Source organism: Moschus berezovskii, chromosome 6 (assembly GCF_049115385.1).
Source record: "Moschus berezovskii isolate FMDL1 chromosome 6, NW_MosBer_1.0, whole genome shotgun sequence".
Taxonomy (NCBI): Eukaryota; Metazoa; Chordata; class Mammalia; order Artiodactyla; family Moschidae; genus Moschus; species Moschus berezovskii.
Genome location: NC_142465.1, coordinates 99,404,710 through 99,430,371, shown reverse-complemented (window position 1 = coordinate 99,430,371; position 25,662 = coordinate 99,404,710). Strand labels below are relative to the sequence as shown.

Genomic DNA, 25,662 nt, shown 5'->3' with positions numbered 1-25,662 from the left:
CCATCTGAGGAAAGAAACCATTCTATCAGTGAATCCGGAACAATATAAATTAATCCAAGATGGTACACTACCAAAATTATCCAATTATTATGTCATCAATGGACATCCAGGAGAAGACAATACTGCTAATGGTGCTGTTTACAAGGCTTTGAGCCAGTCATCCCATTAAGAATTTTAGGTTGCCAAGAGTTTCATGGTACTACAATGGTAAATGACGGCAGTTCCCTTTGGTAGTCAACACAAATGCCAATCAAATCTGCATTAAGACTTGTCATTTTACAAGTACTCATTGGTCTGCATGCAATCATGGCTTCAACCAGCAACCAGTCATAAATTCTAGTCTTGGTGAATCCACCTGGAACTCTGGTGAAATGTTAGGAGGATTTGTAAGTTTACATCAGACAGTTTTCCAACTGAAAAAAAAAAAGGAAAAAAAAGGAAGGAAGGAGTGAGGGAAAGAAATAAGAATGAAAATAAAAAGGATGAGATTCATAAAATAGATCGATGGTAATATTGCCAGAACAGGGAACTGAGATTGGGCCCAAGAGTGGGCGCTTGTTTAACACTTGGAAATGAATCATCTGAGGAGACACACATGCTGACAAAGCTAGAAATTTTATTGGGAAACAGTGCCCAGGTGGTTGGCAATAGAGTAAGGGAAACCAGGAGAACTTCTCTGCCATGTGGCTCTCAGTCTAGGGTTTTATGGTGATGGGATTAGTTTCTGGGTTGTCTCTGGGCAATCACTCTGACTCAGGGTTCTTCCTAATGGCACACACATTGCTTAATCAAGATGAATTCCAGCAAGAAGGATCCTGGGAGGTTGGTGGGACATTTGGACTGAAATCTCTCCTTTTGACCTTTACTGAATTCTTCCAGTTGGTGGTAGCTTGTTCGTTCCATGTCCCTTACCAGGACCTTCTGTTGTAAGATAACTCATGCAAGTGGTTACTATGGTACCTGGCCAGGGTGGGTGGTCTCAGTCAGTGGTTCCCCTAACAGTAATAGCATATCCATTCATTAATTTATTTAACAAATACATGCTGAGAAACTTCAAAGCACTGTTCAGATGCCAGACTTCTTATGTGTGTGTGTGCTCAGTTGTGTCCGACTCTTTGCAACCCCCCTGGACTGTGGCCCACCAGGCCCCTCTGTCCATGGGATTCTCTAGACAACAATACTGGAGTGGGTTGCCATTCCCTCCTCCCAGCAATCTTCCTAATCAGATCCAGGTCTCCCACATTGCAGGAAGATTCTTTACCTTCTGAGCCACCAGGGAAGAGCATTAAAATGGGGTAGTACCATGCAGATGGCTTTCCAGTAAAAGCTTTCTCTGAAGAAGCAATGAGAAGAGATCTGAACAACAAGAAAGGACCAGCCATGAAAAGGTTGGGCAACAGCACCTGGGCAGAAAGAATCAGGGGAATTCAGATTATATGGGATTATAAGGCTTGGAGTTGAGATTTTATTTTCAGGTTGCCTATGTGAAGTCATTTAGAGAATTAAACAAATACTCTGACTTATATTTAAAACAATCCTTCTGGTTGCTCAAGGGAGAAAGGATTTGGGGGTCAAAAATAAAGGTAGGGAAGCAGTTAAGGGGTTAATCATCACTAGCCTTAAAAACAGCATTCTATTTCAAATAAGTGCCGTGGGAAATGATGGTGACTTGACCGAAATGATAGTGAGGGAGATGGAGAGAAGTGGGCAGAATTCTGGAGCTGTTTTGGAGGTTGTGGCCACGGAACTTTCTGATGGGGTGAAAGCAAGAAATGAGAGAAAGAGAAATTAAGAATGGCTCCTAGACTTTGCTCTTGAGCAACTAGGGTAGGGGTAGGGCAACTTATTGAGGTTGAAAGGACTAGAAAAACTAGAAGAGGAGTTACCTGGGCACATGTTGAGAGTAAAGGATTCTTCCTCAGACATAAAAAAATAAAAAATGCAGTTGTCGAGTAAAGAGACTATTGATGCATAGTGTTAGTGTTAGTCACTCGTGTGTCCGACTCTTTAAGACCCCATGGACTGTAGCCTGCCTTGCTCCTCTGTCCATTGAACTCTCCAGGCAAGAATACTGGAGTGGGTTGCCATCTCCTCCTCCAGGAGATCTTCCCGACCCAGGGCTCGAACCTGGGTCTCCTACATTGCAAATTCTTCACCATCTGAATCAGGGAAGCCCATTGATATATGTGTCTGGAGGTCAGGGGAGAATTCTAGGCTGGAAATATAAATTTGGGAGTGACTGAATAATTAGACACTAATTAAAAATAGAGAAAAAGAGCTCTGGTCTAGGCAAGAAGAGCTACTCCAGCGTTTAGTGATTGAGCAGAGAAAGAGGAGACAGCAGGAGAAACCTGGAAGGAGCAGGCAGTAAAGTCAGAGAAAGGCGAAAAACTGTATGTACACCAACATTGTAAGAGGTATGCTTTATCCCCACCCAGACGTGCTCAGACAGGTTCAAGATAAGCACTCAGATGACTTTAGCTCTGGAAGAGATTTGGAAACAATTTAGTGTCACGTCCTCCCTTGGGCAAGCTGAAATCTAGAGAAATCTGACCCACATTACACACTGTTGAGCCTGGATCTAGAAACAGTACTTTTTAATCCATCTGTTTCTTGCCTCTTCCAGGATTGGGGGTGGATTTTTTCTAAAACTTCATGTTTCTATGAACACATTTAACAGAGCAGGGAAGAGCCTCACACCCACTCCTGTGACTTTCTGTTCCTGTTTGGGAATTTGAGCATTGTGAAATTGGCTTGATTTCCTTAGTCTCAGTCATGAAAGTTTTTTATATAGATTAGAAATCTTTAAAACATAATTTGACTATGGACACAGATATTGGGAATTGGAAGGGATAATTAAATCTTTTCTCCTATCTTTCTCTCACACATACATATCAAATTTCAGTAGATTACAAATAATTATATCCATTTTGATGAAATGTAATTTCTGACTTTATAACAGCCCAGCCATATATATATATATATATATATATATATATATATACACCACCAGTCAATTAGGAGCTAATAAAATAACTAAGGTACTCTACTTTTAAAAAATTAATTTATTCTATCAACAAATCTGTATTTAACATTTATTGTGTGCTACACACTCATCTAAGTGCTGATGATACAGAAATGAACAAAGTTGACAAAAATGTCTACCCTCATTCTCATGGAGAAAAAGAAATTATCAAATAAGCATAAGGATGTCAAGTGGTGATAAGTTTTATGGAGAAAAATGAAGCAGGAAATGAGAAAGGAAAGGAAAGTTCTGGGCGGCTGGGGGATGCACTTTTTGCAGAAATGGAGATAGTGTAAGCTTCACAGTGAAGATGCTATTTCAGACAGATCCTAAGGGAGCTGCGGGAGGGAGCTGGGCAGGTATCTGGGAGAAGTTATAAGAAGCAGCAATGTAGAGAGGGAGGTAGGAGGGTGGCTCAGGATGGGGGAATACATGTATACCCATGGCTGATTCAAGTTGATGTAATGCAAAATCCATCACAATATTGTAAAGTAATTATCCTCCAATTAAAATAAATTATTTTATAAAAAAAGAAAAAGAATACCATATAAGTGGAATTATACAATATGTAACTTATCAGGAATTTTTGGTTCACTTGGTATGATTTTCTGGCATAAGATTCATTCAAACTGTTGCATGTATCAATTGTCATTCCTTTTTTAGTGCTGTATAGCAGTCCATACTGTGGCTATACCATAGCTTACTTAATCATTTATCCACTGAAAGCCATCTGGATTGTTTCCAGTTTGGGACTATTACAAATAAAGCTGCTATGAACATTTGTGTAAAAAAAAATCAGCAATATTTCTGGTAAGTTCAAGGAAAAGTCAGGAAGGCAGTATGGCTGAAATGGAACGAACGAGAAGAGGGAAGAAGGGTAGCAAGGGAGCAAATCATGCAGGGATTTCGTCTCTCCTATTTTCTCTCTGACTGCTCTGGGTCTTAGCTGCTGCATGCGGGCTTTCTCTAGTTGCAAAGAGCAGGGGGCTACTCTTTGCTGTGGTGCGCAGGTTTCTTATCGTCACCTGGGAAGCCGAGAAAATGGGCAGTAGCTAGTGATAAAAGGACCCAGTTGTGTTTGGTTAGCTGGTTTTTGTTTAATTTTTCCTTCCCATTAAGTGGGTGGAAAAACCTTGTCTTTGAGCTAATCAGAATGATTCAACAGAGCAGGGGAAATGATGATGCAGGATAGTTAGAGGTGAGATTTGCTGGGGTGATGTCTTTAATTGGGCCAAAGGATTTGGGACCCAGGGTGCCAGTGGAGGTGGCCTTGGGCTGGTGGATCTGTAGTAAGGCAACAAATGACAGAGTCCATGGGCATTACGGGGATGTGTGAGTAAATGGAACTGATGGAGGAAGCTTGTTAACAGTTTTCATCTGTTTGACCTCTTTTAAACACATGCAATTTCCTTTGGTTTGCAGAGGAAACCTTCTTGCATTGATTAGGCTGCCATGTATGTGACTGTTCCATGGCTCCATTCCTGGGCACAAGACAAATCGATACCTGTCCTCAATATATGTCTCCCCCATTTCTCATCACGGTGGTTTTCTGAGTAACACTGAAATTCGCCAGCTGTCCACAGCCCTGTCATACAATTTCAGCACTTCCTTAAAAGCATTTGTCCTGCCCACTGTAAAGTGACTTGCATGTTTTGCTTGTTTCTCTTCAATATATTACAAGAATCTGGATGCTGGACTGATGGGGCAGCTATTGTGATGTCTGGCACAGATTTAAATACACAATCAAGTTCCTGCTCAGGAAAAGTTGGTCTTCTGGACAAAGGAAGTTCCCAGAAGTTTCATCATCTGGAAGTTTTATCATCCCCAGTTATATGGAAGTTAATGGAAAATGATCATACGTTGAGGAAGGAAGCTGGGTGCAGAAGGGAGACTCTTAACTGGGAGTACTCCTTCACAGTCAAATTGTGTCATCTTAGAAAGATGACTCAGGCCCTTTGAATTTCAGCTACCTGTTCTACAAAATGAGGTTCTGGACTAAATCATCTTTAATGTTCCTTTCAGTTTTGGGATTTAGTTCATAATTGAGTTCAGAGTAAAGGCAATGAGGCAGATGACACAGTAAGAGTAGTGACTTTTTTCTGGGAATTGTGCAATATATAAGTCCTAACTTTAAAAAAAATACCAAGCAAAAATACATATTCCTGGAACCAACAAAGGAGGAAGTAAGATCTTTTGTTTTAAACTAAGTAAAGTTCAAAGAGAGATTTCTCTGAAAAATGCTATAAATCTGTAGAAGCTGCTTGAGCATGAACTTACCAAATGATTCATAGAAAAGGATTTTACTCTTGCTATCATTAAGCCTTGCTTCTATCACTGGTCACATCCACAACTGGGTACTGGTTTTGCTTTTGCTCCATCCCTTTATTCCTTCTATAGTTATTTCTCCACTGAGCTCCAGTAGCATACTGGGGTCGCGGAGAGTCGGACACGACTGAGCGACTGAACTGAACTGAACTGAACTGATCATTAAGCCATCAAGAATTTATTTAAAATGTAATGGAAACAACAGGGCTTCCCTGGTGGTTCAGTGGCAATGAATCCACCTGCCAATGCAGGAGACAGAGGTTCAAGCCCTGGGTCAGAAAGCTTCCCTGGAGAAGGAAATGACAACCCACTCCAGGATTCTTGCCTGGGAAATCCCATGGACAGAGAAGCCTGGTGGGCTGCAGTCCATGGGGTTTCAAAAGAGTCAGACAGGACTTAGCAACTGAACAACAATGGAAATGATAGGGGTTCCTGAGAAAATTCTATGTTCTGTACATAAAATGGGCCTAATATAATTTAGTGCTAAACGTTTCCCTGAATTATTATATATTCCCCAGTGTTACTGTAAATGTTCTAATTACTTGTGAAGTTTGTGTAGGAAAAGAAATCTCCTGAAGTCAATAAGAGAATAGGCCTGAGAAATGTCAGATCTAACAAAAGTGTCTTGCTTAATAAGCATTTTTCTTCTTTTAATTTCATGGCATTTCAATCTTAACTCATCCTTAGGATTTTTTTTTTTTCCTTTCAAAGAGTGTTCTTTTCTGCAGATGTTGTTTTTAACCAAGTTGAATATAATTTATTCAGCTTACACCGCTTAAGTCACAGATGTTTTCTTTGGCCAAGTTCTATGGTTTACACCGCTTAAGGTAGAAGACTTGAGTTGAGGAAAATAAAAATAGATTTCAAAGACTTACTATACTATAAATGTTAAAGACCAACTTTTGTGTGAAGAGGACGGTAGCAATTTACTGTCAGTCAGGCTGAGGACTGAAAATAGATCTTGCCGTGTCAGTCATTTTTTACAATGTTTTTCTATTGAATTCTCCATATCTTCAAAGTAACACATTTGTGAAATGACTCACCAACTTTAAAGGTGTAAAACACAAACGGAATAAAACCAGTTGGCTTTCATGGATAGCGTTAGCCTCATGAACATAATTCAATTGGCAGCTAAATGAACGGGTCACATTAAAATAAGAAACAATATAATTTTAGGCAATAAATATCTCTCGTTCCAAGGCTGAATATTACACTTGACTCCCTTTGGAATTCCTGAGGAAAGAAAGAGATTTGTGCTGGAGCAGAGAATGAGAATCAAATACTTGCTCATACTTCACTGGAGGTTACCTTCACGCCCCAGACATCCAGTATCGTGAACCTCTCATAATCCATCCTACAGTAAATGGTAAGGAGAGCATCATGGCTCTCCATTCAGCCCATGTGCTGTGCCTGGTACTTGATTTCCTATAAAATTAGGTTGGATTCCCAACTCAAACAGGAGTGGCACCGAAGGGGAGAGACGAGAAGGAAAGAGAGGGCCAAGTAGTTGAGTAGAACACTTGCAATGCTGAGAGTAAAAACAAACAACCCTCTGGGCCTTCCCTGCCTGTCCAGCAGTTGAGACTCTGTGCTCCCAGTGCAGAGGGTGCAGGTTCGATCCCTGGTTGGGGAACTAAGATCCCACATGCCACAGAGTGTGGCCAAACAGCTGTGTATCTACATCCCATTTTGTAAAAATAGCATATCTGTCTCCTTTCCCCGTGTCCATAGGTTTGCAAATCAAATATCATGGATTCTGAAATTATTTTAAACCAAAGGACATCAGACATTATAGAGAAGAGGAATTTTGAAAAAAAAATTAAAATATCATTTAGACAGAATAATCAGAAGATGTTCCATAACTAGTATGTCCATGACTCTTTGTTATATACAGTGTCTTATATACATTAAATTAAAACCCATTTACTCTTCATAACATTAACAAAATCTTCATATCTCTCCCCTTTGTGAACTAGACTGAATTTGATATTTTGAGCAGTAAGAGACTGTATTAGTTTGCTAATACAGAATTACAAATTTGGGGGCTGCCAAAACAAAATACCACAGACTGTGTGGCTTAAACAACAGAAATATATTTTCTTAAAGTTCTAGAGGCTAAAAGTCCAAACCCTAGTGAACTGTGCATGCAGAGTATCTAGGTTGTGACCTCCATAGTTGCAGAAAAACCAGCTCAGGGTTATTATTCATTATAATTCATTCAATAATAATATATTATTTCATTATATATCACAATGAAATAATATTAGAGAGGCTTCCCTGGTGGCTCAATGGTAAAGAATTTGCCTGCCCATGCAGCAGATGTGGTTTCAATCCCTGTGTTGAGATGATCCCCTGGAGGAGAAAATGGCAACCCAATCCAGTATTCTCGCCTGGGAAATCCCATCGACAGAGGAGCCTAGAGAGCTACAGTCCATGGGGTTGCAAGACTTGAACACAACTTAGGGACTAAACCACCACCAATGATAACAGAAATAAAGTACACAATAAATGCAGTGTACTTGAATCACCCCGAAACCATCCCCCACCCCACCCTTGCCCCAGATCAGGGAAAAATTATCTTCCATGAAAAATTATCTTCTACTGGTCACTAGTGTCAAAAGGTTAAGACCACTATTCTCAGCCATCCTAGGCTATGGGGCTGAGCTGACCTTGCTTTCTCATGAGAAGAGACACAGCAGCAGGGGAACCCTTTGACCACTTTCTGCCAAGAATTTCCAAACTTCTCTACCAAAAAGGAAGGAATGTTCAAAACCAGCATTATCCAATTCAAATATGGTGAGAGCCACTTATAAAATTTTAAATTTCTAGTAGCCACACTACAAAAGAGTAAAAAGAAGTAGTTGAAGTTGAGCTTAATATACTTTACTTAACCAGTAAATCCAAAATAGTTTCATTCCAATGGGTAGTCAGTATCAGTTCAGTTCAGTTCAGTCACTCAGTCGTGTCCGACTCTTTGCGACCCCATGAATCACAGCACGCCAGACCTCCCTGTCCATCACCAACTCTCAGAGTTCACTCAAACTCATGTCCATCGAGTCGGTGATGCCATCCAGCCATCTCATCTTCTGTCCTCCCCTTCTCGTCCTGCCCCCAATCCCTCCCAGAGTCTTTTCCAGTGAGTCAACTCATCGCATGAGGTGGCCAAAGTATTGCAGTTTCAGCTTTAGCATCAGTCCTTCCAATGAACACCCAGGACTGATCTCCTTTAGAATGGATTGGTTGGGTCTCCTTACAGTCCAAGGGACTCTCAAGAGACTTCTCCAACACCATAGTTCAAAAGCATCAATTCTTTGGCGCTTAGCTTTCTTCACAGTCCAACTCTCACATCCATACATGACCACTAGAAAAACCATAGCCTTGACTAGATGGACCTTCATTGGCAAAGTAATGTCTCTGCTTTTTAATATGCTATCTAGGTTGATTATAACTTTCCTTCTAAGGAGTAACCGTTTTTTAATTTCATGGCTGCAATCACCATCTGCAGTGATTTTAGAGCCCCCCAAAATAAAGTCTGACACTGTTTCCACTGTTTCCCCATCTATTTCCCATGAAGTGATGGAACCATACGCCATCATCTTAGTTTTCTGAATGTTGAGCTTTAAGCCAACTTTTTCATTCTCCTCTTTCACTTTCATCAAGAGGCTCTTTAGTTCCTCTTCACTTTTTGCCATGAGGGTGGTGTCATCTGCATATCTGAGGTTATTGGTATTTCTCCCAGCAATCTTGATTCCAGCTTGTATTTCCAGCCCAGTGTTTCTCATTATGTACTCTGCATATAAGTTCAATAAGCAGGGTGACAATATACAACCTTAACATACTCCTTTTCTTATTTGGAACCGGTCTGTTGTTCCATGTCCAGTTCTAACTGTTGCTTCCTGACCTGCATATAGGTTTCTCAAGAGGCAGGTCAGGTGGTCTGAATTCCTATCTCTTTCCAGAATTTTCCACAGTTTATTGTAATCCACACAATCAAAGGCTTTGGCATAGTCAATAAAGCAGAAATAGATGTTTTTCTGGAACTCTCTTGCTTTATCCATGATCCAGCAGATGTTGACAATTTGATCTCCAGTTCCTCTGTCTTTTCTAAAACCAGCTTGAACATCTGGAAGTTCACGGTTCATGTATTGCTGAAGCCAGGCTTGGAGAATTTTGAGCATGACTTTACTAGCGTGTGAGATGAGTGCAATTGTGCGGTAGTTTGAGCATTCTTTGGCATTGCCTTTCTTTGGGATTGGAATGAAGACTGACCTTTTCCAGTCCTGTGGCCACTGCTGAGTTTTCCAAATTTGCTGGCCTATTGAGTGCAGCACTTTCACAGCATCATCTTTCAGGATTTGAAATAGCTCAACTGGAATTCCATCACCTCCACTAGCTTTTTTCGTAGTGATGCTTTCTAAGGCCCACTTGACTTCACATTCCAGGATGTCTGGCTCTAGATGAATGATCACACCATCGTGATTATGCACTTTCACAGCACCATCCCTAGCCCAGATAATCATGATGGTATGATCACTCACACTCACCTAGAGCCAGACATCCTGGAATGTGAAGTCAAGTGGGCCTGAGGAAGCATCACTATGAACAAAGCTAGTGGAGGTGATGGAATTCTTCAGAATATCAGGGTGGAATTTCTCCCCAATCTATCTATGAAAATATCCCTACCACAGAGATCATAAGTCTTTTCAAGCAGGTGACTTGTGAATGTTTCTCATTGACCTACAAAACTGAAATGAATGATGTCTTTCAGAAAAAAATGCAGAAATAATGGGTACAGTGATTTTGGGATAATCTATTGGCTCATATACCACCTGAGGGGGGGAAAAATTGTTTCTTGGCCATTAGAGGTTCCAGATCCTTTGGATATTTTCCTAAGGATCCACTCATCATATGCATCCCCATTCTCAGCCAGACCAGAGGAAACGTGCATTCCAGTATCTGAGTCTTATTTCTTCGGTCACTGAAAATACTTCTAATTCAGAACAGTCTTTCACTCTGCCACTGAGAGCTGATGACTTTTTACAAATATAATCACCATGCAAAGGCAGAGAATGTCAAAATCAATGCCGATGTGTTTGATCTTACTTGATGCTTGAATCCTAACACCTCTGGTTAATGAATCTTGACTTAGGTTTTCAGTCTGTCAACAGGTAAGATTTATTTCACCCCTACACATGGCTAGTTCAAAATGAAGACAAAATAATTCATTACACATGACCGCAGTTCTTAAAGGACCCAGTGGAATCAGGACTTCACTCACACAGATCACACAAGAAATAGTTAAGGGTGAGAGAAGGACAGAAAAGGGACAGAGCCTCAAGAGACAGTCATCAGATAAGGCTTGAAGGAGAAGGTAAGACTTTTTCTTTAAGATGATCAGAAGAGCAGAAAGAACACACTGAGGGTTGAGAAATAACATGAGTTGAGAAGGAGTAATGCCTGTGTAACGGTCAATGAGAAGACTGGCTTTATGAGGACAGCATGTCTGTGTGGGAAAGCTGGTGGTGACGGGTAACAGGTGGCCAAAGTACGTAGGATCTTTAACACTTCAGTTCAGTTAGTTCAGTTAAGTCGCTCAGTCGTGTCCGACTCTCTGCGACCCCATGAATCACAGCATGCCAGGCCTCCCTGTCCATCACCAACTCCCGGAGTTCACTCAAACTCATGTCCACAGAGTCGGTGATGCCATCCAGCCATCTCATTCTCCGTCATCCCCTTCTCCTCCCGCCCCCAACCTTTCCCAGCATCAGAGTCTTTTCCAGTGAGTCAACTCGTCGCATGAGGTGGCCAAAGTATTGGAGTTTCAGCTTTAGCATCAGTCCCTCCAATGAACACCCAGGATTGAGCTCCTCTAGAATGGACTGGTTGGATCTCCTTGCAGTATAAAGGACTCTCAAGAGTCTTCTCCAACACCACAGTTCAAAAGCATCGATTCTTCGGCAATCAGCTTTCTTCACAGTCCAACTCTCACATCCATACATGACCACGGGAAAAACCATTGCCTTGACCAGACAGACCTTGGTTGGCAAAGTAATGTCTCTGCTTTTCAATATACTAACAAGGTTGGTCATAACTTTCCTTCCAAGGAGCAAGCGTCTTTTAATTTCATGGCTGCAATCAGCATCTGCAGTGATTTTGGAGCATACAGTAAACTCCCTACTTACAATGCATTCCATTCCAAGAGCGTGTTTATAAGTTTAGCAAAGTTACCCTAGGTACCCAACTAACGCATTCAGCTATACTGTACTGTACTGTAATAGGTTGATAATACAGGCAGGAAGAGTTTCTGGCTGGGGAAGGAGAGGAGGTGGGAGATGGGAGATGGTGGAGCTGAAGGATTGTCAGCAATAGGAGATGGAGGGCAAGTTGAAATTTCACTCACACCTGTTGTTGACAGCCCATGTTCTGGTTCCTTGCTGGATTCAATTCTATCTATAAAGATACTACACTACTGTACTCTATACAGTACTCTACAGTTAGGTACACAAAAGCACAACCACTTGTAGAGGATGCACACATGTGACAATGTATTGCCAGACATATGAACTAACTTAACCATAATTGAACATGTGAATGCATTCACATCTTTGAACGATTGCAGCTTGAAAATTCATATGTAGGGGACTTACTGTACTTGGATTTGACACAATAGAAATTGATCACAGTAAATCATTGTACAGATAGAATCTAACAGGAGAAAAGTGGTGTTTTCAAACAATTTAAATTGTCATTGACAAAACACAGAATCAAGTAAGAGGCAGGGAAAAGGAGTAAAGGGCTGTTGTAATGATTGCTAAGTGTGATGGCAAAAGCCTGGGTGGGCAATATAATAAAAGAAATAAACAAAAGGAAGAGATGAAAGGAAGTATTAAAAAGTATCACAAAAAAGGAAGAGGAGAACCTCAAAACTGTCAGCTTCAGTTCAGTTCAGTCGCTCAGTCGTGTCCGACTCTCTGCGACCCCATGAATCACAGCACGCCAGGCCTCCCTGTCCATCACCAACTCCCGGAGTACACTCAAACTCATGTCCACAGAGTCGGTGATGCCATCCAGCCATCTCATTCTCCGTCGTCCCCTTCTCCTCCCACCCCCAACCTTTCCCAGCATCAGGGTCTTTTCCAGTGAGTCAACTCGTCGCATGAGGTGGCCAAAGTATTGGAGTTTCAGCTTTAGCATCAGTCCCTCCAATGAACATCCAGGATTGATCTCCTTTAGAATGGACTGTCAGCTTAGACAATTGAAATGATGTTATTCATGAGAGTATCAGGGAGAGGTGGAAAGCAGAATTGATTTGTGGAAGGGCAAGGACTCCATGTTCCATTTCAATCTTATGGAGTTTGGGGTTAATAGTGAGATACTTGAGTAAACACAGAGGGGAAATCAGTCAGATTTGGAGATTAGGATCTGGACAATGTTCATGTCAGATGATACAAGGGAAGCCCAAGAATATTGGAGTGGGTAGCCTATCCCTTCTCCAGGGGCTCTTCCTGACCCAGAAATCAAACTGGTATCTCCTGCATTGCAGGCAGATTCTTTACCAACTGAGCTATTAGGGAAGCCAAAAATACAACTCCTTCTTCCCCGGGTAGGACTCAAACCCACAGTCCCTGGCTTAAGAGACCAGTGCCTTATCTATTAGGCCACAGGGGCTGATTCATTTCAGATAGCTGAACTGAATTTATCAACCCAATAGGAAAAAATATAGAGATGTTCTAAGCGTTCTAATCATTGTCCAAGAAACTTGCTCTGAGAAACAATTCCGTAGTGTGCATCTTTTAAAGAGACATAACCCAGGCTCAGCCTAACAAAACATCCATTTCTGCCTCAGATAACCTCACACTTGCTTCCAACCATTCAGGTTCTACAGGAATCAGAATCATTGGAGGATTTGGTCTCTGACTCATAATCCAAATAGCAGTGACAATTATGAAGGACATAAGAAGTGGAAGTAAACCTCTGTGTTTCATCAACAGTCTTCATCAGAGGAGAAGTGAGACTGTACAATGTTTAGAGGAGTAAATAACTTACAGCAAACAAGAAAGGGGTCCTGACATCTATTGTGAATTATGTGTGCCCAAGACCAACTCATCACTTTATTCCTTCAACTCTTCTGCCCAGCCTTTTCAGGTTGCCTCTGGAAAGGAAAAATGCTTCTTTTACAGTTGGACACAAACTTACTCTACTGCAGTAGGTCACATCAAGAAGGATTCTGACAAACTTCTTGGTTCTGGACATGATGATGATATTCCAGAAAGAAGGTCCAGACCTTCGCCCACAAAGACATATCATTTCTCAGAGTAAAATGCCCTCTAGGGCTTTTTCAAGCCCCACTAAATGCCAGGAGCCTTAGAACAGATTTGGGAGGGTGGGACAGAGAATGAAAGGAAATTCAAGTGACAGGTAAACAGTGCAGATAGTTGCCTGTCATGCTAATGGGCAGAGTAGCTACTACGTGAACCTGACAGCTAGACATTTCCAAACAAGCAGGTAAGAGGGACCCTGGCTTAAGAACTTGGATTCAGGCATAGCCTTCTGTGTATTGGAGGAACTTGAAAGGCAATGCTCAGAGAAGAGGGGCATAGGCAGGGGACCAGGAGAGGTTCAGCAGTGGGTAACAAGACAGCAGACCTACACCTAGAAATGGGGACAGGCAGGCATCTAGTATCAAGCCAGCAAGCCCAGTGACTCAGTTACTGGAAGTGTATATGAACGGGCACAAACAGAACAGTTTGCTTAACTAGTGGATTAACTTATTGATCAAGATTAAATGTCTAGGGACTTCCATGATGGTTCAGTGGTTGAGAGTCTGCCTGCCAGTGCAGGGAACACAGATTCGATCCCTGGTCTGGGAGGATTCCACATGCCATAAGGCAACTAGGCCCACGTACCAAACTACTGAAGGCCAAGCACTCTCCATGCACCACAATGAAGACCCAGCACAGCCTAAATAAATAAAATTATTTGTATAAAAAGATTAAATGTCTATAGAGAACAGACTTACGAACACAGCGGGAAGAGGAAGTGATGAAGTGAAAAGTCGCTCAGTCATGTCCAACTCTTGGACTATATACAGTCCATGGAATTCTCCAGGCCAGAATACTGGAGTGGGTAGGCTTTCTCTTCTCCCGGGGATCTTTCTGACCCAGGAATCGAACCGGGGTCCCTGTATTGCAGAAGGATTCTTTACCAACTGAGCTATCAGGGAAAACTTGAGAGAATAGCACTGAAATATACACATGTAAAATAGATAGCTAATGGGAAGTTGCTGTTTGATACAGGGAGTGCAACTCTGTGCTCTGTGAGAACCCAGAGGTATGGGATGGGGTGGGAGGGGGGAAGGAGGTTCAAGAGGGAGGGAACACATGTATACCTATGGCTAATTCATGTTGATGTATGGCAGAAACCAACACAACATTGTAAACCAATTATCCTCCAATTAAAAATAAATTTTAAAAAGATTGCTTAAAAGAATAAGATAAAGAAATCAGTCCTCTAAAATTTTATCAATCATCAACTCCTCTTTCATCGATCTTTTTCTTTAAAAAATGTGTTATCTCTGTAGCTTAATCCCTCTTAATTTTGTCTAAATTTTCAAGAAGCCATTCCTCTGACTAAATGATTCCAAATAATCTCCCAAGAAAGGAAGACAGGCTTTTGGCCTCGACATCAGACTGGATCTCTCCATTAGAAGGGGGCACATCACTTTCATTTTTCTGTCTTTTTAGTACTAGCTTCTCACCCAGAAAGTTCTGTACCTATGGGCAGTGCTAATTCCATTGTAGTTGCAGCAAAGACTATTAATAGATTATGGCTATAATAAAGCTGAAGTAAAAAACAGAAGTTTCCCAAAAAGAGAAGTATAAAATGAAAGAGGATTAAAAAGGCAAAAAATTCTGCCTTCCAAGTTAGACGACAGTCTTGGTGAAAGGACATATTTCACAAAGCAATCGAAAATCTGTAGGGTGCTTTTAACTACCTGTGTTCGGATTTTTTTCACTTATTTTATCCTTCTGATTAATGAAGGAAGGATATGTTAGATGAAATTAATGTTTTAAAACTTATCTTTGCTCAGAACCAGCTCCTCCAAAGTCCCTCTTTGCAGTAAATAAAACCCAGACCTCGGTGACTTTGCTGTGGGTGGAAGAGGGAGTAGCTGATTTCTTCGAAGTCTTCTGCCAGCAAGTTGGCTCCAGTCAGGAAGCAAAACTCCAGGTACCGTATGTTCGGATTTTCCGTTTCTGAGTTAATTTTGATTAAGGCTCATTATCTGAGCAAAGTGAAAATCTTTCTTTGAATGATATAAAAGGAAAACTCTGCATGTGTGGTTTTGTGTTCCAGTGATAGGAATTTAAAATTATTCTTAGAATGGGCCCCAAATATGTCATAACTAACTTGCCAAATCACAAAGTTAATTTTCATCTTTGTATCAGTCTTCTGTCTCCAGTTTTTAGCCACTCGGGTCATGCTGGAGAGTTAAACTAAGGCGGTTGTCTGTTGGCCATTAAATTGATGTAAGGTATAAAAACACACTGCTGTATAAAATATAATTTAACAAATATGAACTAATTGGCATTTATGTGGCAGACATTGTATGGGACACAAATGTTAGAATCAATATTATTGTTGTTTAGTCACTAAGTTGTATCTGACTCTTTTATGACCCCACTCTAGCCCAGTAGTCTCCTCTGTCCATGGGATTTCCCAGGCAAGAATAGTGGACTGTGTTGCCAAGCCCTCCTCCAGGGGATCTTCCTGACCCAGGGATAGAACATGAGTCTCCTACATTGGCAGGCAGGTTCTTTACCACTGAGCCACCAGGGAAACCCTGGTATAATCGAGGTACTTTGCTGTGCTAAGTCACTCAGTCATGTCCGACTCTTTGTGACCTCATGGACTGTGGCCCTCAGGCTCCTCTGTCCATGGGGATTCTCCAGGCAAGAAGATTGGAGTGGGTTGTCATGCCCTCCTCCAAGGAATCTTCCTGACCCAGGGACTGAACCCAGGTCTCCCGCATTACAGGCAGATTCTTTATCATCTGACCACCAGGGAAGCCCAGGAACATCGAGTGGGTAACCTAGTCCTTCTCCAAAGGAACTTCCCAGCCTAGGAGCTGAATCGAGGTCTCCTGCACTGCAGGCAATTTTTTACCAGCTGAACTACCTGGGCAGCCTGGTATAATCAATACCTTCAATTATTTTTTTCATTTAATTGTGGATATTACACTAGAGTAGAAATAATTTAAATGAAGTATAAGTGCCAGAAGTGAGATCCATATTACTAAGAGAATTTAAAAGACATTAGTAAGGAGGATAATTTTATTTGGGAAAATGAAGGCTGAGATAGGTGAGTGTTAAAGCTTTAGAGTCACAAATAACAGATAAGATGAATACTGAGTTATTCACCAGGTTAAATTGAATGAAAGGAGACAGATGAGCCTTGGGGTAACAAAACCACAAGACAAAACTATATTACAACCAGACATGGAAGAGAAAGGACAAATTTTTGAGGCATGTCACAAAATATAGTGCAAAGATGAATACTATGAACATAAATAATTGATGCTTTTTAAATAATGCAGCTCATGAGATTGAAAAGAAAAAAGGATTTCTAGCAGTATGAACGGAGAAGGCAATGGCAAGCCACTCCAGTACTCTTGCCTAGAAAATCCCATGGACAGAGGAGCCTGGTGGGCTACAGTCCATGGGGTCGCTACTAGTCGGACAAGACTGAGCAACTTCACTTTCATTTTTCACTTTCACACGTTGGAGAAGGAAATGGCAACCCACTCCAGTGTTCTTGCCTGGAGAATCCCAGGGATGGCAGAGCCTAGTGGGCTGCCGTCCATGGGGTCGCACAGAGTCGGACACGACTGAAGTGACTTAGCAGCAGCAGCAGCAGCAGTATGAATCTTTTTATGCTGAGTGTTAAAGATAATTTGCTTTGATTTCTCTCCCCTTTTGATAGTCTGGTCTACAAACGTATCTCTTTTTTGTTTGTACTGAACAGCTGAATCCTTTGGATCCCAAGAATCCTTTTGGAAAAAACCTGCTCTGCCAATAGTGAATTTAATTCTCTGCAACTACAGTAATGTCTTCCTTTAAGAAAATGATGATCAGTCAGCTATTTTATACAACTGAGTCCTGTTAGCAAAAATCTTTTATCAGAAGCATTCTTTTATAGAATAATAAAAGAAGTGGGAGTGTGAAATCCTTGCTGATGGCTCTCATCTCTTTAGGTAGAGGTGCTTCCTGCCCTTGTTTTGAAAACGGATGTTATGCTGGCTCATCTTTTTATATTGTACAGTTATACTTGTCAGTGGATGGCCATTGGCCCACCAAATTAACAACTTTTACTCAAGAATAAGTTACCATTAAACATTTTGGAGAACACAGTGTCTTTATGCCTTTGGTGGATGCTATTTAAAAGCAGAGAATGTAGACAAAAGGGTAGTGTTCTTAATATACAAAAGTGAAAGTCACTCAGTCGTGTCCAACTCTTCCCCATGGACTATACAGTCCTTGGAATTCTCCAGGCCAGAATACTGGAGTGGGTAGGCTTTCCCTTCTCCAGGGGATCTTCACAACCCAAGGATCGAACCCAGGTCTCCCTCATTGCAGTCAGATTCTTTACCAGCTGAGCCACAAGGGAAACCCAATATTCAAAGATCTACTACAAATAAAAAAGATCAGCAACCCAAAACAACTATTTCATAGAAAATAAAATAAAAAGTGATCAAGTTCACTCATGGTGAAAGAAATGCAAAATAAAACTACATTGAGGGACAGTGTCCACTAATAAGATGGGAAAAGTTCAAAAAGTTTGCAAATTGTATACAATTTGTTGTGTAAAAACAAATGTAGGGAAATGGGTATTGTCATGCACTGATGATAGGTGGGCCTCTTGGAAAATATCTATGGAAGACAATTTGTCTATACCTTTCAAAATTAAAAAGATATAACTTTTTGACCCAACAGTTCAACTTCTAAGAATATGAGTGTTTATATATATGTATATATATATATATACATACATATATATATATACACAAATATATATACATATATATATACATACATACATATATATATACACACATATATATACACACAAATATATATACATATATATATACATACATACATATATATATACACAAATATATTCACAGGTTTTGTGTATGAATGTATATATGTATATATTGTTGTTGTTTAGTCACTAAGTCACTCTTTTGCAACCCCATGGACTATAGCCCATCAGACTCCTCTGTCCATGGGACTTCCCAGGCAAGACTATTGCAGTGTGTTGCCATTTCTTTCTCTGGAGGATCTTCCAAACACAGGGATCTAACCCACGTCTTCTGCTTGGCAGGTGGATTCTTTACCACTGAGCCACCAGGGAAGCCCTTGTATGATATACACGTATATACATACCTACATATAAAATGAGTGTGTGTACATATACATATGTTCCCATTAATTGTGAAACTGTTGAATTGTTAATAACAACAAAAAATCAGAGATCACTTAAACATTTATTAAGAGAGGACTGGCTAAATAAAGTATGTTCTTTCAATGGATTTCTATGCAGCCCTTGAAGTGAAATAGCTTTATCTGTACTGGTATGGAAAGAGTGCCAAAATATACTGATAACCAAGATAAAAATAAGTAGAATGATGCATAAACTATGTTATCACTGTATTCTTATATGTTTAACCATTCATAAAATACAGATAGAAAGAGAAAAAAAAAAAAACTACCTTACAACAGTGGCTGCTTCCATGGAAGGTAATTGGGTAGATGGGAAGTCCAGGAAGCAGGAAACATTTTTCATTGCTTCCTTTTTTGTTTGTTTTTTTTTTCAATTTTTCTACTCTGTCCACACGTTACCTACTCAATTATGAAAAGTAATTTAAAAGCCAAACTAGATGAAGAAAACATAGCATTTATCTTGTTTTCTGCACCTCCAGGAGCCAATTTCTGTTTCCTCTCATGTCGTGACCATCTCCAGCCTCCTTCCTGCCACTGCCTACAACTGTAGTGTCACCAGCTTTAGCCATGACAGCCCCAGTGTCCCTACATTCATAGCAATCTCGACAATGGGTAAGTACAGGCACCAGTGGAATCTGGTATCTTTGGAAATTATATCTTTCCTGATTTGCCTTAATTTTTCCTTTTAAATATATATAATTCATCTTTTTAAAAAAGAAAACTCACAATTCCCTGAAAAGTTTCACGCTCTGAGTTCAGGGAAACTTTTATTCCAATCCCAAACTGTGCTTACCGGTTATATGACTTAGGAAATGATAATTACTATTCTGAAGCTTTGTTTTTTCATCTGTAAAGCTGGAGTAATAATATGTACCTGTTGACATGTTTTGAGGCTTAGAAATCAAGTACCTAAAGCTCTAGTGCATGCTGTCTAAATGCTAGCTGTTTTCACCATCAACTTCATCATCCCCGTCACCCTCTTCAGTGGTACCCACAGTACTGTAAACAACTCAGGTGCATCTGTTGTAGTCTTGACCTTGCACTCTCACTGATCGAGTAATGGCGAACCTAAATTACTGGACCAAAGCCAAAAAATTTCCAGTCAAGTAGAATGCATAATTGGGGAAATTAGAAATTAACGAAAGGTTCAGTATAATGCTGTCTCCTTACTCCTTTTCTGAGTTATTTGTTTTACTCCTCTGCTTGAGTCTAATTCTGTCATCTAAGACCCTCCCTGAAGCTGCCTGTAATAAAGCTACTCTTACCATTACATTACACCTTTAATGGGTTCATTTATGTATGTAAGCATAATCACGTTTAGCCACTATATCCAGCGACCACTAGAAGAAATTTGTTTTTAGTTTCTGCTTTTTCAGAAGAAAGAGCAAAAATGGACCTGAAAAGCATACTAATGGTCTCTCATTTCAGTACCTTTTTCCATTTTCTAAAAATACTTTAATGTTCATGATTCCTTGTCATCTGTATAGCAACCCAGTGAAACAGGTGATATTATTAAATGTATTTGCAAGTGAGGAAAATGAGGCCAGGAGAGACTGATAGCAGAGCTTCCCCAAATGGAAGGGAGTAGTCAAGCGAACTTGAACAATCTCTTCTATGAGTCTAACTTTCTTTCTGTTCTATTACTTCTCTCTGTACAGTGGAACCAAGCTGGCCCAAATGGGAAGTGGCAAATGCCCAAAGCCTTAGGGACTGTGCGGGTTGGCCAGTACTGTGATGTTATGATCAGTGCCAAGAATGGTGTTTCCTCTTTTCCTCCGATTCACTTTTAAAAGCTTTACAAACATCTTTGATGTATATTCGCACCTTTAACATCCTGATCTTCCGGGTAGTATGTAAATTAGGCAAAAGAGCACTAAAGGATGGCTCATAGGAGACCTAGTGTATGAAAGAGATACAACCCCTGTTCTTAAAGGCCCTAAATGTATTAATAAGTTTAATCTCTTGAGTTATGCAGATAGAAAAACCTCCAAACATATGGTTACAAATCATCAGAAAGCCTGCTGCTAGCGATGCGTTAAGTGCTGCAGCAGATGGCGGGGTGCTAATGCCTTTTTCATATACATTATTACGTGAGGGAAATACACAGTTGTGCTTTCTGACTTGAAAGCCATGGACATAAAATAAGAGCCTGCCTCTCTCTAAGCTTTTGAAAATGTTAAACAGTAATGATACATGATAATGACTTCTAGCATTTTTGTTTTCAAATGAACTTATATCATTGCACAGGCATTCTATACATTTCACAGTTTCCTTTAATAAGAATGCCCTGAACTTGGACCTTAGAAGTGGACTCAGTTCTTCCACCCACCCAAACACTGTTTGTCAATCTATTCTACTAAGTAAGAGTTCACCAGCAAGAGGCCATCGTTGACTTGGAGAAATGTCATTGTTGCTGTTGTTGCTATGGTCATAAGTGTGTTAGTCTTTAGATGAGATATGATGAATGGTACTGTTAGTTTCCATGTCATGGAAGCTCCAGTGAAAATGTATGGCTTTTATCTTTAGTTACAGAGATGAATCCCAATGTGGTGGTCATCTCCGTGCTGGCCATCCTCAGCACACTGTTAATTGGACTGCTGCTTGTTACCCTTATCATTCTTAGGAGAAAGCATCTGCAGATGGCAAGGTAAGTTGTATTTTGCTCAACTTTTACTCATAGGCTTTAGAATATTTGTATCTATCATGTGGGCTTCCCTGGTGGCTCCGAAGGTAAAGAATCTGCCTGCAATGCAGGAGACCTGAGTTTGATCCCTGGGTTGGGCCTATCGTCTGGAGAAGAGAATGGCAACCTACTCCAGTAGTCTTACCTGGAGAATTGCATGGACAGAAGAACGTGATGAGCTATAGTCCATGGGGTCCCAAAGAGTCAGACACGATTGAGTAATTAGCATATTTACCATGTACATGTAGCTTTTACACATAGGCTTCCCTGGTTGCTCAGTGGTAAAGAACATGCTTGCCAATGAAGGAGACATGGGCTCGATCCCCAGGCAGGAAGATTCCCCTGGAGAAGAAAATGTCAACCCACTCCAGTTTTCTTGCCTTGGAAATCCCATGGACAGAGGAGCCTGGCAGACTACAGTCCATGGGATCACAAAAGAATCAGACACAATTTAGTGACTAAACAACATAACAATGGCATTTACACACCTAAATTGTACAGCGGTGAGTTTACTTTTAGTTTTTAGTGCCTATTTCTATTTTTTGTTTTCTAAGTAGACTATTCAACATTGTTTTAGAAAACATTACCATTGAAATAGTAAAGCAAAGGATTGTTTGTTTACACAAAGTCAGACCTCTTACTGTCAATCTTATCATTTTAAGTAGCCCATATATTGGGATTTATTCATTGTATTTGGATACTTCCAAACATATTTAGGGCTTCCCTGGTGGCAACAATCTGCCTGGAACATGATAGATACAGATTCCATCTCTGGGTGGGGAAGATCCCCTGAAGAAGGGAACAGCAACCCAGTCCAGTATTCTTGCCTGGAGAATTCCATGGACAGAGGAGCCTGGTGGCTACAGTCCATGGAATCACAAAGGGTCGGACACAACTGAACTACTAACATTTTCACTTTCACTTTCAAAATATTTGGGGGTAAAAGAAAGATCTATCCCTACTAAGTATGATAAATTAAAGGAGTTAATATATATGGAGACCACAAGGAAGAAAAGAAATCCCTTTCCTCATTAGTTCTGTTGAAGCTGTTTGATCAGAAAATATTTGTTGAGTTTATGAAAAAGGTCCTTTCAAGTTCCCCTGTTAGTTCTGTTCCTATTACACAGATTTGCAGGCAGTTTCATTTTTCTCGCTGTTAAGAAAGCCTTTTGATTTACGATTGTGTGGATTCCCTATTCCTTTGACCACTGATGCATTTCTTATCAGAGTGCATCCTCAAGTACTTTCTGTTTGGAAGTTCTTAGCATATAAATGGTATTAAAGCTATAGACTGGAGGTAGTCCAGGAATGAAATGTAAACTAGAAATGAGGGCCCTGGATTAAGCACCATAACAATCTAAGATTTTTAGAGAGAAAATGAAAGATAATGGCAAAAACAAAGCTGACAAGAGGCAGCCAGTGGAGTGGAAGAAAAATTAGGAGAGTGTGGTAGCCTAGAAGCAAGGGAAAGAGCATATATCAAAAAGAGATAACAGCCCTGCATTAGTGATTAGTTAGGAACAATACTGCAGCAGTAGCGTAGTGTCATAGGAAGCATACAATAAATGTTAGCTGTTAATAGTAATAGTGAGGGGAGTTGGTATCAAAAGCAGAAATGGGAGTAGGGGTATTTATGAGGTTATTGTTGCAGGAGCATCCTTTGTGATGCATACAGGCAAATATTTAAGAGGAATGATTCTACTTCAGCCAGCTTGTCATCAGAGCAGGGATTCTTAATATTTTTTGTACAACGGTTCTCTCTGGCAGTCTGATGAAGCCTGTAGATCTCTTCCAAGAATAGTGCTTTCCTACTAAATGCATAAAATAAGACACATAGGATTAAAAAAGAAAATAATTATATGAAAATGTGGTAATCAAAGTATTCAGAAAACAGATGTGTTGTATGCTTCTTTATTAACACAGTTGATAACAATATTTAGTAGGAAATCTAAGAACTCTCAAATTTCATCAGAGTGATGATGATGAACAATATTTTAATACCTGCATCAGGTCTATTGTAACAAAAGTCTTCAGTTTCTATTAGCAAATCTCACAAGTGCAGTTGGTGTTACTGGGGCTTGTTGCATACTTTAATCCCTGAAGCGATTACTAAATTTCAGTTATAAATTGTGAAAATAAAGATGTGTTTTTTTTCCCTACATAGGTTTACAGAGCCATAAATTCTATCCTTGGACCCTAGATTAAGATCCCTTGAGTTAAAGAGTAAAAGAAATCCCATATACAGGAAATTGATATAGGAAAATTAATTGATGATATCCAATTTATAATATATACCACATGAAATAATAATATGTTGCTGTGCTTTTCAAGGAAGAAAGCTGTTCTTAGAACACTAATGAGCACAGACAGATAACTGAAGTAATTGTATGGTGCCAATAACGTCAGAATCTCTGCTTCAATTCTGAATTGCCCATCAATTTTATAGAGAGAAACAAATGAAATGAATGCGCCCCAGTAAGCTATGTTATTTCCACATGTTGTTAACCAAAAGACAGAAAGAGCATGAGAATTATGTTTACCTTTTCCCTCCACTTCTGGGAAAAAAAACAAAAAAACTTTAACAATATTTTCTACTGACTGCAAAAGCCAATCCATTTCAGTATGTATCACTCTTATCTCATGATGAATAATATGGGCATAACAACATAAGAGGAAAGTTTTGGAGGGAGAAAACAATTCAGTTTGATCTACCATCTATTAAAGAGGAAATCAAAATGCTATAAAAACAAGGAATAGTTGCTAAAAATGGAAAACCTTTAGTCTATCTAAGAGCATTTCTATACCTTGCTAGTGAAGGTTTTGTAAAAATAAATAATAATAATAATGAACGTATTCTACCCACTACAGTGTGTTCAACAGTTAATGTTACGATCATGAGTGCACTTTGATAAAGATTGTAAGCCAAATCTTTTCGGCTTCAAATAATTTGACTTGGGTGTGTGCGCCCCTGTGAAAAATTTTGTCTTTCTGCTTTGCATCATACCCAAATGCGGAATGCAAGCAACTTATATGGACTTTTTAAATTGTTAATGCTCTGATGATTAGCTATTAAAGACTCTTTGCTGTTGTTCAGGAACACAGTTGCGTCTCACTCTGTGCCCCTGTGGACTCCAGCACACCAGTCTTCCCTGTCCCTCAACATCTCCCAGAGTTTGCCCAAGTTCATGTTTATTGCATCAGTGGTGCTGTCCAGCCATCTCATCCTCTGAGAAGACCTCAAGGCTTTTTACCTTAAGATAACTTTTTACCTTGACATAAAGACTCTTTTATGTCAAATTAAAGTGTGCTCTGTCAAATGCTGATCTTGATTTTGTGGTTCTTTTCCAACAGGGAGTGTGGAGCAGGAACTTTTGTCAATTTTGCGTCCTTGGAGCGGGATGGGAAGCTCCCATACAACTGGTGAGTACTGTTTTGGAACAAGTCTCTAGGTAGCTTGACTATGCTGTGTGTGCTCCAAACTTGACTGTGCTGTATTTGGAAACAGATGGTTTTGCCTGGTTGTCTTTTCATAACTTCAGTGATGGTGAACTTGAAGATGACTTCTTCACAGAGTACATTAGCTTATATAAGCTTAATTTAACTAAGAAGGGGAGAAAATGAGGTGGTCAGCTCTGTATGGATACATTACACAAAGGAATGAAATGAAGCAGTTGTGTGAGTTGCCCACAGCTGGGCTGATGAAGGGTTAATGCAGGAGGGTCGTGGAGGAAGTGTGGCTGAAGATTGAAGTGGATAGTCCAGAGAAGTAGACAAGAGACAGAACAGCATATCAGTTTAAAACTCAAGTGTCAGTGCCTGAGCCACTACTTCTGTTTAAAAATCAAGTAGAAGTATACAGTTCGAGGTTCTCGACTCTTATGCTTACAGGAAGTTAAATAGCAAAGATTCCCTGAGAAAGGTAGCCTCATTATTTCTATATGCTTGAGTATTAAGGACTTGGAGGGAGGAGGTATTCTGAGAACTAAGAAAGCATTGTCATGAAGTTAAATCAGTTGACATCATACCTAACAGTAATCCATATGAATTAATGATACCATGCACAACAATGAATACCCAACAAAACTGCCAATTAAGTAACCATTTAATATGAAGTCAGAGCTGCT

General features: G+C 40.1%; 1 protein-coding gene across 2 annotated transcripts in view; it reads left to right on the top strand.

The window, feature by feature from the left end:
* Positions 1-25,662, top strand: part of PTPRO (protein tyrosine phosphatase receptor type O) — a 299,435-nt gene that overhangs the window by 211,423 nt on the left and 62,350 nt on the right. The window contains exons 13-16 of one of the 2 annotated variants that reach the window (XM_055396316.2): positions 15,441-15,580; positions 19,335-19,467; positions 21,382-21,502; positions 24,890-24,958. In XM_055396316.2, the coding sequence (XP_055252291.2) occupies positions 15,441-15,580; positions 19,335-19,467; positions 21,382-21,502; positions 24,890-24,958 (463 nt within the window). Of the gene's footprint in view, positions 1-15,435; positions 15,581-19,334; positions 19,468-21,381; positions 21,503-24,889; positions 24,959-25,662 lie in introns of those variants that run through there. The other variant, XM_088837303.1, reaches the window with a different exon arrangement.